The 13280-nt window shown below is 41.8% G+C and overlaps 1 protein-coding gene across 1 annotated transcript; it reads left to right on the top strand.

The window, feature by feature from the left end:
* Positions 1-647: 647 nt before the first annotated feature.
* Positions 648-13172, top strand: oaz2a (ornithine decarboxylase antizyme 2a; the record flags this gene model as incomplete). The annotated part of the gene is made up of 5 exons (XM_079808992.1): positions 648-651; positions 833-963; positions 4864-5036; positions 5492-5577; positions 11182-13172. The coding sequence occupies 5 exons, from the start codon at positions 648-650 to the stop codon at positions 11310-11312; spliced, it is 525 nt and encodes a 174-aa protein (XP_079665118.1). The 3' UTR covers positions 11313-13172.
* Between the last annotated feature and the right edge of the window lie 108 nt (positions 13173-13280).

The following is a 13280-nucleotide window of genomic DNA, read 5'->3' on the forward strand; positions in this document are numbered from 1 at the left end:
GACTGTCCTGAGTGCTGCCATAGGGGCAGATTTACTAAAGAGATCTCGATTCCAAAAAAGCGCCGATGGGAGTGGAACATTTTCCATGTGACCTAGTGACAACGTGCAAATTAAAGACCACAGATGCAGCCGGATCATTTCCATAATCCATAATCATTTCCAACACAATCTAGAGCCAAATCCAAGAGCAGCGCAAATTAGCGTCTGGTTTAAGACGTGCTTTTTTGGGGGGTGGTAAATAATGGCACAAACACCAGTAAATTGACAAACACAAACCTCAGTAAATCACGTTGCGCGATTAATTGAAATACTCCCATCCCATAAATTTTGCGTCTGAAAGGGAAACTCCTACAAATGCATATGCAATAAATTCAGCTGCAAAAATAACATTTAGTATGAGAGTCGTGTGTTTAGTAAATCCTGACTGTATTTTTTTAACGCCAAAAGGGGGTTTGCGTTGGCGCAACCTGTTAGTATATTTGTCCCATAGTCTGTAATCAGAGAACCGATCGCTAATGTGAAAACAGAGCTGCAGAAAACATTACAAGGTGACAGTGTCTGATAAGGCATAAGAACACGTATATATAGAGAGAGAGCCAACATTTCAGTTAAGCAGACAGCCAGACTGCTTTTATGCTGTTGGCAGGATGGGTATGTCTGATATCAGCTGGCACCCTTAGGCCTGTGCCAAGCAGCGTCATGATGCCAGAGACAAACAGAGCAAAGATAGTTTTTAGACAGACATGCCAATTTGAGTTAAAAGCGCCAGAGGAAAACTGTGTTAATCTGACACAGCTATGACATGTTTTCTCTTTTGTATTCTGTCTTGTAGTTGTGCCGTGCTTGGCTCAAGGCAGCGGGCTCCAGGGCCTCTGTGGTGCTCCTGATGCCCCTCTCCCACTAACGAAGATCCCGGGTGGGCGAGGGACGGGCAGGGATCTCCCTCACAGCGTACTTCACAAGGTAAGAACGCCCACAGTCTGATTTGTTTAATTACACACTGATTGTGTGTACAAAGTCACTACAAAGGGAGTTATTCTCTATATCAGTAAGCTGAAACTCCCTCGAGTTTTGTTCTCGGAATGTACGTCACAATAAATGATCAAATAATGTAAATAATTCCCAAGGCATACGCTAAAAAAGGGCCGAGGCCTAGTTGAGTTGCGTTAGTTGTGCGTTAAAACCAACCTCCTCCAGTTTCTCTCGAAGCCAATACGGAAGTGACTTAAACTGCAATTCATTGACTGGCCACTAGGGACAGGATCCAGAAGGAGCAGAATCTCATTGAGCTCCATGTTAAAATGCCCAACTTTACAGCAGAATAAAACATGTTAACAGTCTGGTAATAATTGTGGTTTTGGTCTATATGGCAAATTTTTCCCTTCATGACGACTGTGAGGGGGATTAATTTTTTTATAACTCATTTGTTTACATTATATAAAGCATTAAAGTTCTGCATAATTAAGGGCGTGGCCACTTTGAGTGACAGGTGGATTGCCATTTATCTGCTGTCTGTTAGTCATCGTGTCACTTCAGCTCCGCCCACGTCCCGCCTTTTTGCCCATTTTCTGTTATCCGGGAGTGATGCGCGATGACGCGCTGCCAAGATGGCGACGGCCGGCTCGACCCTACTTAACCCTCAGAGCCCGACGGCATCGCCCACGACGTCACACGGCACCTCCGATAAATATCTATATTATTTCATGAAACTTTTATCGATTTTCTTACCGTTTTTTCCAGCAGAAAGCTAACGAGCTAGCCATCACGGGGGTGTCTTTGGTGTCTTTGTAGCCTTTACAGAAGGTTTTCTATCCAGCCTGGAACATGTGCATCTTTTTGGAGTTGTTCAGCAATAAATCAAAACGCTTACATCCAAGATATATCCACTTGATGTCCATAATTTATAAATTTTCCGTCATTTTTGCCGCTAGCGCGATGCTAGCTGCCATTTTGGATGAGGGTTTGACCAATGACAGGCTGATCCGTCATCCACGTTGGTGTGCGTCATTACGCATGAACCACAGCTCTTTTATTGTGAAGAGAGAGAGACGCACGGCTAGTGTTGAGGAGAGAGAGAGAGAGAGACGCGCTGCAGTTTTTAGTAGTTTTGTGGAGAAAGTTTGAGGAAAAAGTTTGAGGAGAAAGTTTGAGGAGAAGTTCCTGATAGGAACTGTTTTGAGGCTTGGCACCAGTAAATATCCAAAATCCAAAGAGGCCAAAAGCGCCTGGACTTTTTTTGGAAAAATGTAAATAGTTTTGGTTCTGTATAAGTTATCATGTTTATTCCTGAGTTCCAGGACTCTAAAGACTTGAACAAACTGTTTTCCAGAGGAAATATGCTTAGCTTTTATTTATTTGTGTGTGTTTTCAATAAATATTTGAGTGATTCAATTTCCGTTTTATGTTTTCATTTGTCTTTATGGTCCCATAACTTATTTTACATTCAGGTGACATCAATGCAACACAAATATACTGACAGTGCAGCTTGTCTTGAAAAAAAAGAGGTGTGTCAATTGTCTGTGCACAACAGGGTTGATGTTTTACAAGCTTTTTTAGTAAATAACACCAGGCGGAAAATTAATTGTAAAAATACCCTTAGGTCTTAAAGGGTTAACGCTTCAAAACTGCTCATCAGAATCCTATGGGTGACGTCACGGACACTACGTCCATATTTTTTTACAGTCTATGGTTAAAACTGGCGGTTATGGTAAAGGGTCGTGACATTTTTTAAAGCACGCCCGAAACAGATGACCAATCACGGCACACTGGTCCAGCCGACCAATCAGAGCACATTGTGCATTTCAGAAGGCGTGGCTACATAGAGACTGGAATAACAGAGCATTACTGACAGACTGGGAAGAGAGGTGCTGCAACAATGTCAAATATGGGAAAAATAATGTGTTTTTGAAAAATCAAGCACCTATTCTCGTAGACTCCAAAAGCAAGACATAAATAGACCCCTTTTGAAATTTTTAGACATACATTTAAAACTTGATTTTCGCATTCCTCGCCATAAATTAGTTAACGATGCCGCTATAATGGTAATGTATTTAATACATGCTAATACAATTATACTGATGAAATTAAATTAAACTGAACATTTAAATAAGGATATCTCAAAAAACGGAATATCAGCAGATATATTAGTTTATCAATACTATACGGCACAGATAGCACACAAAATGGATTCATCTCGTTTTGATACTTTACTACCACGGCATGACCCGTAAGGCTAAAAACCCGGAACGGTAAATTAATACTTTAGTCAATAAGAGTCTAAACAATCCGTTTCCAAAAAACACACACACACAACCAGCCCAAGGGAGGAGTCTGTTGTGAAGAGATCGCTAGAGCTTGTTTTTTTGTACCATATTTACAGCTAGTTTCCATCTGGCGCTCGGTAATCGAGCTCGGCATACACCTGACCATGTGTGTGAGACTATAGATGTCAGCACTGTCTGTACAGACATGTGATCGCCTCAAAAGGTTAAGAGGTTTAGGATCACTCACACCTGTGAAGAGGTCTATTGTTCTTGTGACTGTTGGCTGCTCTTGAGCTCATTTATGTCAATTGATTTGGTTTAAATGTTGTACTCTGGTAATCTTTAGACAAAAATCAATTGCAAATCGACAGGATTACAGCGGGTTCATTACTGAAATTAATCCCACATTGCTGGGTATTTCCAACTTAATGTGATACACATTGCACTACAGATGTCAGAAGGCAGTGCGATCGATCAATCATAATAGGAACGATTCGCCATTAAGAGAGTGAATATCTCTCTTGTCTAGTTCATTTTGTTAGAACGCCTCATAGAATCTGGTTCTTTCAAGCTGTTTTCAAGAGTTTACAATAATGTTAAGAACAATAATAATATTTTGCAATATTGTAAGAAAAGGAATTTGACAATTATTGTCTTGGTTCTATTTTATTTATTTTTTGGAAATTAAGAAGAAAAAAAGTTAATATTTAACCAAAACGTAATTAAGATCTCCATTAAGTCTCTTAAAGGGATAGTTCACCCAAAAATGTAATTTCTGTCATGAATTACTCACCAAAACCCGTGGGACTCTGGAATGCAAATTAAGATATTTTTGATGAAATCTGAGAGCTTCTGTTCCTCCATTGACAGCTTTGCAACTACCACTTTGATGCTTCAAAAAGTTCATAAAGAGATCGTAAAACTAATCCATATGAATTTAATGGTTTAGTCCAAATTTTCTGAAGAGACTTGGATCACTTTAAATGTAAATTTTTGGGTGAACCATCCCTTTTAAATGTTAATTTTAGGGTGAACTATCCCTTTTAAATGTTAATTTTAGGGTGAACTATCCCTTTTAAATGTTCCTTTTTGGGTGAACTATCTCTTTAAATGTTCATTTTTGGGTGAACTATCCCTTTAAAATGTTCATTTTTGGGTGAACTATCCCTTTAAAATGTTCATTTTGGGGTGAAATATCTCTTTAAATGTTCATTTTTGGGTCAACTATCCCTTTTTGGGTGAACTATCCCTTTAAAATGTTCATTTTTGGGTGAACTATCCCTTTAAAATGTTCATTTTGGGGCGAAATATCTCTTTAAATGTTCATTTTTGGGTGAACTATCCCTTTAAAATGTTCATTTTGGGGTGAAATATCTCTTTAAATGTTCATTTTTGGGTGAACTATCCCTTTTTTGGTGAACCATCCCTTTAAAATGTTCATTTTTGGGTGAACTAACCCTTTAAAATGTTTATTTTTGGGTGAACTATCCCTTTAAGTAAGAAAGAACTTTAGTGCTATAACATTTTCTTTTGTTCTCCTATAAATAACATTGAGACATCAAGCTTGTGTGTGAACAGTAAGTGCATGTGTGTCCTTCAGGACGAGAAGCTGACAGTGACTCAGGCGGGATCAGTAAGCGGAGCGCCCCCAGTCCTGCACTTCCAGTACCAGCTGAGCGAGCGACGACTCTCCAGCTGGGACACGGTTCTTTCAGACGATGCCCTCTTCCTGGAAATCCCCGCTGGAGCTCTCCACAATGGCAGCAAAGAAGGGTACGTTGGGTTAATAATCTGTCATCGTGCGGCTCTGTATTGAAGCTGACAGCGTATCCCTCCGTCTCTGCATGATTCGGCTTTTGCAGACATTTTTAGGTCACCGTAGAACAAACGGCTGGTTTAATTTTAGTCAAAAGGAGCTTGAGTGTGATGTTTCATCGCTGGTATGAGGTTGTGAAAGATGAAGCCGCTCTTGATGGAAGTTCTTCCAGTCATTTCTCATTTGGATGGGTCATGTGCTGTCCGTGAGGTCACTGCAGGCATTAGAACAGAGTGTTTTACCTTCAACGAGCAGGTGGTGGACTGTCAGAAAGCATTAAATATGTGTGTGTGTGTTCTGACTGAAGTTGCTATGTGGCTAGTACATCTGCATTATTACATAAGACACACATTATGTAAAAGGAGCAGTGCGTCACCATCTCTCTCTCTCTCTCTCTCTCATTACTCTGCAGTTTCACCAGGCTTCTGGAGTTTGCAGAGGAGCAGTTGAAAGTCAGCTATGTGTTCCTGTGGCTTCACAAAAACAGAGACGATCGATGTAAGATACATTTAAACACATATAGGCCCGGTTTCACAGACAGCGCTTAGACTAAGCCAGGATTAGGCCTCAGTTCAATTAGGACATTTAAGTAACTTTTATAAACGTGCCCAAGAAAAAAACATTACTGGTGTGCATCTTGAGACAAAACAATGCCACTGACATATTTTAAGATTTGTCAGTGCAAGATTCTTTCAGTTAAAATAGCTCAAACATGCATTTTAGTCTAGGATTAGCTTAAGCATTGTCTGTGAAACCGGGGGATAATGATATAAATCTTTGACTCGACCAAACTAGTATGACTTACTTCCCTCTGTGGAACTTCTTTCTTCTTTTCCCCCATAATGGAAACTGAGGCTACATCCACATTAACATTTGAAAACGGTATCTTTTAAAAAAAAAACTAAAAAAAATCTCTTTGTTTTGGCCTTTTGCATTCCAGCAAAAACTGAGCTTTTTGAAGACACTCACCCAAGATAATTGTTACTTTATGCAATCTTCATATCACAAACCTGCCAAAATGAGCAGGTTTACACACGATTGCGGTCCTGCGGCAAAACATGCGAGCAATTGCGTTTTATACCACAGATGGAATGGCAATTTTGAGTGACCTTGACACACCAGTAAGTGGTAGGACAGTTTGCTAACTTAATCGTGTTAGCATCATGCTAGCTACATGCTAATCGTGTTAACATCATGCTAATCATGTTAGCATCATGCTAACAACATGTTAATCGTGTTAGCATTATGCTAACAAAACATGCTAATTGTGAACTTTGCGTGATCATATCTCCGTATCAGAACATCACAGAGACTTGGGGCTGGTCTCATTTGAATCGGCCTATCAAGCAGCTAATAAGTAGTGACATGCAAACTTCATAGCCCCGCCCTAGCAACCAGTTACAGTACCCTAGCAACCATACAAATACATTAATAAGCCATATCTCAGCACCAGAGCATTGTAGAAATACAGAGTTAAGCTCTATTCACTCAGACTGGCCAATAGTCTTTAAATATCACCCCATAAACTCTATAGCCACACCCTAGCAACCATTTAGAGCACCCTAGCAACCGTACAAACACATAAATAATCCATATCTCAGCCCCAGAACATCGTACAGTCATGAGGGATTCAAGATTCAAGATTCAAGATTCAAGAGTTTTATTTGTCACATACACAGCTATATACACAATATACAACTGGCAGTGAAATGTAAACAGGTCCGCTCCATGGACAGTGCAAATAACAGTTACAAGAAATTAAATAGAAATAGAATAAAATTAGAATAAAAAGTATTAACATAAGTAGAATTATAAATAAATCAAGTTAAGATAAAAATAGGAAATAAGATAAAAATAAAAATATAAAAAATATGTGGATATGATAAGTGAGATAAACTGTAGACTTAAAAATAAGTGGTTAACATAAAATATATAATATGTATATATAAAGAAGTATAATGTGCAAGGTTTATTACAGGTTGTTACGCAGTAACAATAGGGACGTAAAGTGCAGTGCAATTGCAGTATGTGGATGTTAATGTTAAAAGACTGTATGTTTATGTGTGTGCGGGGGTGAAGTGAGTCACGTGACTGAGTTCAGGAGTCTGATGGCCTGGGGGAAGAAACTCCTCCTGAGTCTTTCAGTCTTTGCCATCAGGCTACGGAAGCGCTTACCAGATGGCAGCAGGGTGAAGTGAGAGTTTGCAGGGTGATTAATGTCTCTGATGATTTTAGTAGCTCTACCTCTGCAGCGTTTGGTGAAGATGTCCTGCAGAGACGGGAGAGCTGAGCCTGAGATGCGCTCGGATAAGCGCACCACTCTTTGCAGGGCTTTGCAGTCGTGACTGGTGCTGTTCCCGTACCACGCTGTGATGCACTGAGTCAGGACACTTTCTATCGCCCCTCGATAGAAAGTTTTCAGGATGGCTGGTGAAACCCTGAATTTCCTCAGCTGGCGCAGGTGGTACAGTCTTTGCCTGGCTTTTTTCACCTGTGTCTGGATGTGTGTAGTCCAGGTCAGATCCTCGGAGATGTTCACACCCAGGTATTTGAAGCTGCTCACTCTCTCTACCGGTGTCCCGCTGATCATGAGAGGGGAGTATGACCGATGCTGTCTCTTCCTGAAGTCCACAATCAGTTCTTTGGTCTTGTTAACATTCAGAGAGAGACAGTTGTCCTGGCACCATGATGTCCGTTGCTCCACTTCGTCCAAGTATGCCGTCTCATTGTTGTTGGAGATGAGACCCAGGACAACAGTATCATCAGCAAACTTGATGATAGAGGTGGAGCTGTGTGTGGACAAACAGTCATGGGTGTAGAGAGAGTAGAGCAGGGGACTCAGCACACAGCCCTGTGGAGCTCCAACACTCAGGGTGATGGAGGTGGAGGTGAACTGGCCTACTCTCACCGCCTGGGGTCTGCCAGTGAGGAAATCTTCAATCCAGAGGCAGAGAGAAGAATTCAGGCCTAGATCCAGGAGTTTGTGTGTTAGCTTAATGGGAACTATGGTGTTAAAGGCTGAGCTATAGTCAATAAATAGCAGCCTGACATAGTTCCCACTTTTGCTGTCGATGTGAGTGAGGCAGGAGTGAAGGACGTGAGAAATGGCATCTTCAGTCGATCTATTGGGACGATAGGCAAACTGAAGAGGGTCCAAAGTGTCAGGAATGGAGGAGCAAATGTTGTTTTTAATGAGTCTCTCAAAGACCTTCATGACTAAAGATGTGAGAGCCACTGGACGATAGTCATTTAGGCAAGAGGGTTTACTGATCTTAGGTACAGGGATGATGGAGGATCGTTTGAAGGAGGTGGGGACAACAGATGTAGCAAGGGACTCGTTGAATATGGATGTAAAGAGCCCTGCGAGCTGATCAGCACAGGACCGCAGAACACGACCTGAAATACCATCCGGCCCAGCAGCTTTCCTGACATCCACACGTTTGAGTGCCCTCCGAACCTCGTCCTCCGAGACAGAGATCACGTGACCGTTGCTGCTCTGAGGGACTCTCTCTGACGCGTCACTCGCCGGAGTCGCGCTGCCGCGATTACCATCAAAGCGAGCGTAGAAAGAGTTTAACTCGTTCACCAGTAACGGATCAGCTCTCACCTCTGCAGAGGATTTAGTTCCAAAAGCACAGATGGTTCTCAGTCCCTGCCACATCCGCCGGGAGTCGTTGAGTTGGAAATGAGATTCCACTCGGTCTTTATAGCGGAGTTTTGCGGCTTTAACGGCGCGCCGGAGGGCGTAACATGAAGCTTTGTACTCCCTCATATCCCCCGTTAGGAGACCGGCATTGTAAGCGGTGGTGCGCGAGTTTACTGCAGTGCGAATTGAACTGTCCACCCACGGTTTCTGATTAGGGAAGGACGTTATAGTTATTGTTTGTGTGGCTTGCTCTGTCAGTGTGTTAATAAAGCAGAGCGCCACTTCTGTGAACTCGCTGACGTCTTCAGAACTTGCGCGGAACATGTCCCAGTCGACGTCATCAAGAGCTGCCTGTAGCGTGATCTCTGAATGGGATGACCAGCGTTTGACTTCCCTCCTCACCGGGGGCTCTTGAACGAGCCTTTGTTTATATTCCGGTGTGAGGAAAATGGCGGCATGGTCCGATTTGCCAAAAGCTGGCTGTGAACGAGCTTTGTAGGCGTTCTTAAACGGAGAGTAGCAATGATCCAGTGTGTTTGCTCCTCGTGTGGGACAGGAGACATGCTGGTGAAAGTTTGGCAATACTTTCTTTAGGTTTGCTTTGTTAAAATCACCCGCGACGATGAAAGCAGCGTCGGGGTGTTTGTTTATGAAGCCGCTGGTCACATCATGGAGGGCAGATAAAGCCAGCCCCGTGTCTGCTTGTGGTGGAATATAAACGGCAGTGGAGATGACCGAGGAAAACTCCCTCGGTAGGTAGAAAGGCCGGCACATGATAGTTAAATGTTCCAAGTGAGGCGAGCAGGATCGCGAAAGAATGGAGATGTTCCTAGGATCGCACCATTTCTTGTTTATCATGAAACACACTCCACCGCCTTTAGATTTCCCGGCCTCGGCTGTTCTGTCCATCCGAAAAACAGAGAAGTTCTCGGACGGCGTCACGGCTGTATCCGGGACCGCTGGCGTGAGCCATGTTTCGGACAGACAATAGATGTTGCAGTCTCTCATGTCCCGTTGAAAACTTATCCTGGCTCTAAGATCGTCCATCTTATTCTCCAAGGATTGGACATTTGCGAGCAAAATGCTCGGGAGAGGAGGACTGAATGCTCTTTTTCTCAGTCTGTTGCGGATCCCAGCGCGTTTCCCGCGGTGTTTTTTGAATCTTCGCCGTCGACTCGAGTGGCCATTGTTCAACTCGGCGTCCCGGCGAATCTCAGATGGAAGATTGGAGAAAGTGTCCTGAAACAGGTCAGTGTAGCGGTAACCAATTTCCAGAAGTGTTTTGCTGTCGTAACAGATCAAAGCAGATGATCCGTTGGAAAAAATAGAGAGTAAAAGAGAGTAGAATAATAAATAAAAGCAAAGTCTTAGCGGAGCGACCTGAACGGCGACCGAGCACGGCGGCGCCATCTTGACCATCTTGACCTTGACCATTGAGGGTGGGCTCTTTTGACTCAGACTGGCCAATAGTCTATCAATATCACCCCATAAACTGTATAGACACATCCTAGCAACCATGTACAATACCCTAGCAACCGTATAAACACATTAATAAGCCATATCTCAGCCCCAGAACATCCTACAGATGTAGCCTGGCTTTTTTGCATTATCCGGGTGGCGAATTTTGCCACGGCAAGCACCACTCACATTTTCTTCAGGAAATGTACATTCTAGTTATTATTGCTCTTCATTGTCTATTTAGGGTATTTTAGTCATTTAAATAACATGGGTTATCTTAATATGGAATTAATGACATTTTATTATAATATTACACCACCCAAATATGAATTTATTTCCATCTAATTCTCGTCATCATTGCAGGCTGGTTTAGCCTATAGTAACCAAAAAGTGATTAGTGTAGCTGCTTAAAATAGCATAAAACAACAGGACGAAAACATAGTTGATGACTAAAAATAATCATTTCATGACTCTATACATTACTTTGTGAAGACAGTGGCATAATACAGTGACATATTACGTTTTTTAGCCGTATCAATACAGTAATAATCTGCATGGGTAAATTTTACCCGCTGACGGTTTTAGGTATACAGCGACCCCTGGCGGTTCTAGTGTTAAGCATTTTCAGATTTTTCAGTGTGGACAAGCAACTTTTGGAAAACACTAAAAAAGCTAGCATGGAGGGAGTGTGTTTTGAAATTAAAATACCATTTTCAATATCCGGATTAATGTGGACGTAGCCTGAGGTTGATGGACTCCAAAAATATGACTTATGCACTGTCATTATGCTTTTTTGTCATTTTTTGGGAGCTTGACAGCCCCATTATGATTGGTGTACAATCTGCAAAAGAAAGAAAGAAATACGGGTTTGCAACAACATTCTGACTAAACAATGACTTTGACTCTGGGTTATCAATTTTTAAAAAAAAACTGGATAATGAATCTGATACTTGCCGTAATTCACTAAATGAGGAATGTCTTTGTCTCCACTTGTGCAGTGTCCATCATGAAGACCTTCCACTACATGGGGTTTGAAGTGGTGAAACCGGGTCACCCGCTGGTGCCAGCCCGGCCCGATCTTCTCTTTATGGTCTATTCCATAGACAGCAGTAGTTCTGATGAAGAGTGACCATCACACACTCACTCACTCTTAAAATGCCTCCACCCCTCTTGCTCCCCCTCTCTGTGCCCGCTTTATACCTCTGCATCAAAGTGACTTTTAGGACAGGGGTAGGGGCGAAGCTGGGCCATCTAACACCCTGATTGGTTACTGTTATTAACCCACCAATCGATTCTGATTGGTCGTTCCATCAGCAGGAGGTGGGTTGGTGCTAAAGCAGAAATCCAGCATATCCTCTCTGTTGACATCATATATCAAACTGTCTATACTGTTGTGTACTCTTATGTAACATTCAGAACAGGATACAGATCGCAAACACGGTAGTGATACCTTTTTTTTTTTTACAGAAGGGAATGCATTTGTAATTGATTGTAAACAGTTTCCAGTGGATGATGGTGGTGAAATCAGGAATTTATTTGTTTATTCCAGTTTTACTCTTCTTTCAGCTGTAACTTTTCACTAGTTCACCATACTCAGAGGACGCAAGCCGAATAGCTCGCAGTAGCTAGGACTTCAACAGCACAATTGGATCTTAAAACACTCGTTAGGATTTATGCCGCGTTGCATTCAACTCAGAATTTCCTACTTAGAAAAGTGCAGTATAACGCACTTGAAGTTGGACTTTCAGCTTGGAAAATTCTATGTAAATCTATGATTTCTGTCTATAACATCACAGGCGGCACCGGAGATGTGCACAGTTAATGCTAAACGTTCACTTTCATGCAAATAAAACGCATCGATAAGTCAAAGTTCCCACATTTTACTACCCATAACACCGAAACGTTGCTGTGACACGTGTAAAAACACTCTGTTGATGATCACGCATCTGCAAAATGAAAGCTAGCATTGCATCTCACCACGTTTGTCAATGTCGTGCAATAAACGGCTTTATTTTTTGGAAGTCAAGGATATTGCGTACGAAAAATATCTTGCATTAAACATCGGATGGTGGAACGCAGCATTCTACAGTGTGTCATTCCAGACCCCAACAATGCACTTGAGTGTAAGTTTAGGTTGAGTTTAGTTTGGTTTTGCTTTTCTTTTGAGTAGAAGTTGTTCAATCAGGTCTGTTTTTATTTCTTTGAAAACGAAGGCAGACCTGAAAACTTCTAGATGCATGAGCATGTTTGTGATGATAGTTTTAAGATCCTCATTTTGATTTAGGGAGATGGTCTTCTACACGAGTCTTACCGTAGTCCATCACACCTTTTGTCTTCACCATCCCAAACCAACAGGAAACATGAGCGCAAACCAACCCCACCCTCTGCCCCTCAGGGGCTTTAACACAAGCACTTTAGGAAAACACAAGCAATTCAGCCCATGGCGCATTGCACATCCATTACAGAGAGATGTACTTTGAGCCGTCAAGATGTCTTGCAGTGTTTAGTGAACTTGACATACTTGCCAAAGATAATGGTCTCCATTTAAAGCGAAAGCCTCAAGTTTCGTTCAGATAAGACCGTAGCAGCACCTTCAGATAGCAGGCTCGGTCCCGGCGCAGTCAGGTAAAACATGCAGAAACATTCCCTGGAGCGGAAGCCTCTGTTTCTTTGATTCGTGGTCATCTCTGTGGAAATTCAGTGCAATGAATTCAGTTCTTTATACTTCTCAGCAGGGTGGCCTTTAGGTTTTGCATGTGTAAATAGACCTTACCTTCCCTCATGGGCTGTGACAATAAGCTTTTAGAGAATGTTTTTTTTGGGTTTTTTGTTCATCCACTTAAAATTTATTTTTATCTATATGATTTTATTTTGTCTATATTGATTGATTTTTTTGTAGTGTAGAAATTAGAGTAAATCAGATATCATTTAATGACAATCTACACTTGTATACCTTGAACTTTTTCCTTATGTCCAAATAAAATGTGACAAAACAAAAATTCATGACTTACCTGTCATTTTTTTCAATTTGACTTTTCTAGATGGATTCCTTGTGTGAACTGAAAGGAGAAATAAAATGGTTACACTTTAGTATGGG

This window comes from Gobio gobio, assembly GCF_949357685.1.
Source record: "Gobio gobio genome assembly, chromosome: 25".
Taxonomy (NCBI): Eukaryota; Metazoa; Chordata; class Actinopteri; order Cypriniformes; family Gobionidae; genus Gobio; species Gobio gobio.